Source organism: Penaeus monodon, chromosome 19 (genome assembly GCF_015228065.2).
Source record: "Penaeus monodon isolate SGIC_2016 chromosome 19, NSTDA_Pmon_1, whole genome shotgun sequence".
Classification (NCBI taxonomy): domain Eukaryota; kingdom Metazoa; phylum Arthropoda; class Malacostraca; order Decapoda; family Penaeidae; genus Penaeus; species Penaeus monodon.
Genome location: NC_051404.1, coordinates 972,734 through 975,637, shown reverse-complemented (window position 1 = coordinate 975,637; position 2,904 = coordinate 972,734). Strand labels below are relative to the sequence as shown.

The following is a 2,904-nucleotide window of genomic DNA, read 5'->3' as shown; positions in this document are numbered from 1 at the left end:
TAAGATGATGCTATTCATTAATTGCGGGATTGATTTATCTTATCTGTTTCACGGCGAATTTATCAGAGGGAAAGACACGCAGACAAATCGTCGAAGTGTGACCCTCGTTGGCCTGAGACCGTGATGAAACACAGCTGCACCAGAGACCAGAGACCTAGATATAGCGACCGTTTCCCGGCGCCTTCGTCCCGCGCGGCCCCCTCGCTCGCTGCCCGCTCTTCCTCTGGCTCTTTCCGTGGCTCTCCCGGGTTTGCTGCTATGCACTTTCTCTAATCTGAAGGGCTGTTAACGATACCCGAGGATGAAATGGAAAAAAGCGAGCCAGAAAGACGGAAAATTGTCGTCGAGGGGTAATTTCAGCGTGGCCGAGGGACGCTCTGGCTCGTTCTCCGCGTGAAAGTTTTGTCTCTCTAAAAGTGACGTCACAGGTCGGGGCACGTGTGGAGGGTTCGTCGGGGCATCGGGTGAACCTGCCGTCAGTTATCTGCGTGCTCTCGCCGTGGCTGGCCGGACGTCTTGGGCCTGGTGAAGTCAGAGCCAGAGCCTGGGTTTCCTTCGTCAGTGAGGCTTCTGGCGACGCTGCTAGACTCGTTGCTCGCTCGCGTCTGGAGTACGAGGGGCGTCGGAGCTTCTCTGGCTGCACTGCAAGTGACTGTTTATTCCGCCTGGACGGATTGTTTTGTCAGAGACAGCAATTGTCTATTTGTGAAAAGAACTGAACACTGGCATCATTTTTTCATTTCGAAGAAAGTAAAATGAAATCGGAATGTTTATCGTTATACGATGCATGACTGTCACCAGTGAAAGCATAAATCACTCGTTATTCAGCTGAACAAGAATAAAGATTGCACAATTATAAAAAAAGAGAAAATTTAGAAAGGAAATCTTAGAACTAACCAGCAGATAGAAATACAATCAAAATAGTGCGAACCTGTCGGTGACTTCAACGGGCACGATGCCATGATCCCGCCCGCCTCCTGAGGGTGCCACCGACGGGGCCGCACCATGAGCGAGCGAGACAGCGAGCGCCGAGGCAGCCCTCCTGCCGACGACAACAACAACAGCGACAGCGGAAGCGCAAGCAGCAAAGGCAGCAAGATGGAGGAAAAGTACGGCCTCCGCCCCAGGACGATCATCAAGCGGCTGCAGCAGGAGCGGGTCCGGCAGGAGATTCCCAAGAAACAGTCGAGGACCAAGTCGAGGCCGGCGCCGTTGTCGAAGTATCGGAGAAAAACGGCAAACGCCCGGGAACGTCACCGCATGAGGGAGATCAACAACGCCTTCGAATCCCTGCGCAAAGTTCTCCCGGAGGCCATGGAGTTCCAGACGAGTTCCTCGTCCATGACCAAGATCACGACCCTCCGTCTGGCTGTCAGCTACATCAGGGCACTGTCGAACGTGCTCGAAGACGAGGCCGATACTGATCTCGGGGCCCTGGAGAACAGCCTGCAGAGCTCCCTGCAGGAGACCATACATCACACGCTGCAAAGCACCCTTCACAAGTCCATGGATCCAGCCGGGGGCATGGCGCACCTGCACTACCAGCAGTACGCCTACGGGCAGCAGTACGTTCCCCAGCTCTCCCAGGGAGCGGATTACTGCTCACCCTCGAGCACCACGTCGGCCTCCAGCTCGCCCTCCACCGTCCGAGGATCCCTGAGCAGCACCAGCGACTTTGAGGAGCTGCTCTCCGACGACTCGGCCTTACTCGAAGACAATCTCGACGTGTTCCACGACATCCCGACGTTGCCCGAGGCCGACCCTTTCGACATTCTGCTCGGCGCGGAGAAAGGCGGCCTCGCCTTCACCGCGCACTTATGCAGCTAAGGCCTACATTCCCTTCGCGGCTGAGCTGACAGGAATGGAGATTTCTGCTCATTATCCGGATGACGAGGTGACGGCGGCATCATGTGCGTGACTGAGGGAGTAATCCGCCAAGAGTACAGCCACTTTCGCTGCATGACTTATAAGGACATCGGCTGGAAATGTGCTGACGAGCATTCAGCGGACAGCCATCCTGAGCCGCCATGGCCAGCGCTGAAATAGGTCACTGTGTTTCCCACGGGCAAGTCTTGTTTGGTCAACAGCTTCTTTATAAGGCCGGACTTGCGCACTGTAGGTGACAGTATAATGTTTTGCCATGCTACTAAAACATTCTTAATTGTCACTTATTTTTGCAGCCTTAGCAACAAAGGGTAATCGTGCTCTCTAACGCCAGACGCTGAAGGGCAGTCGACCCCATTCGACGCCTTCTGGAGTGACTGGAAGATAATGACAACTGTACATTACATTCAGCTTCTAATATACAAGATATAAGGACTTAATTTCCTGAACAAAGACATTCCCATTGTGTTTTTTCTTGTAACTCTGCACGATCCTTCTAATCCTGAAGTAAGAAGGAGAAAGAGAGAGATAGAAACAAGTGATGGTGTCTGATTAGATAAAGGAAAGCGGTTGTACTAGTCAGCTCACAATGGCCCGTGCGTTTGATGGACGAGTTAAAATCGTTTGGCAAATAATCAAGAACAATGATTCGAGAACGAGAAAAAACTTATTCTGAAAGGAACGATGCTAGTCTAGTGTAATAATGTGCCATAATGTATGAACAATAATAATTAAAAGAAGAAAAAGAAATGAATCAGTGATAATCACTTGACAAACTTTATGGTCTGAAAATCATGTGATTCCTTGTGTATTTCTATTTATTTAGTAATTAATCATGTAAGAGTTTAATGTACAAAAATATTGTGAATACATTCCTTTTATATTAGTAGTGTTTATAATAAAACAATTCTAAGTTCAGAAATATGTTTTGAGAACCTTATGATCTAATAATGGTTGTTTATCCCGCATTCTGTTTGACGAATAGCGTTTAATGAATTATTCAGTCATTTCATTTTAAGA

At 49.6% G+C, this 2,904-nt stretch overlaps 1 protein-coding gene across 1 annotated transcript; it reads left to right on the top strand.

The window, feature by feature from the left end:
• Window positions 1-484: 484 nt before the first annotated feature.
• LOC119584940 (class A basic helix-loop-helix protein 15-like) lies at window positions 485-2,795 on the top strand. Its single transcript, XM_037933538.1, has one exon. The coding sequence runs from the start codon at window positions 1,006-1,008 to the stop codon at window positions 1,825-1,827; it is 822 nt and encodes a 273-aa protein (XP_037789466.1). The 5' UTR covers window positions 485-1,005; the 3' UTR covers window positions 1,828-2,795.
• The last annotated feature ends 109 nt before the right edge of the window (window positions 2,796-2,904 follow it).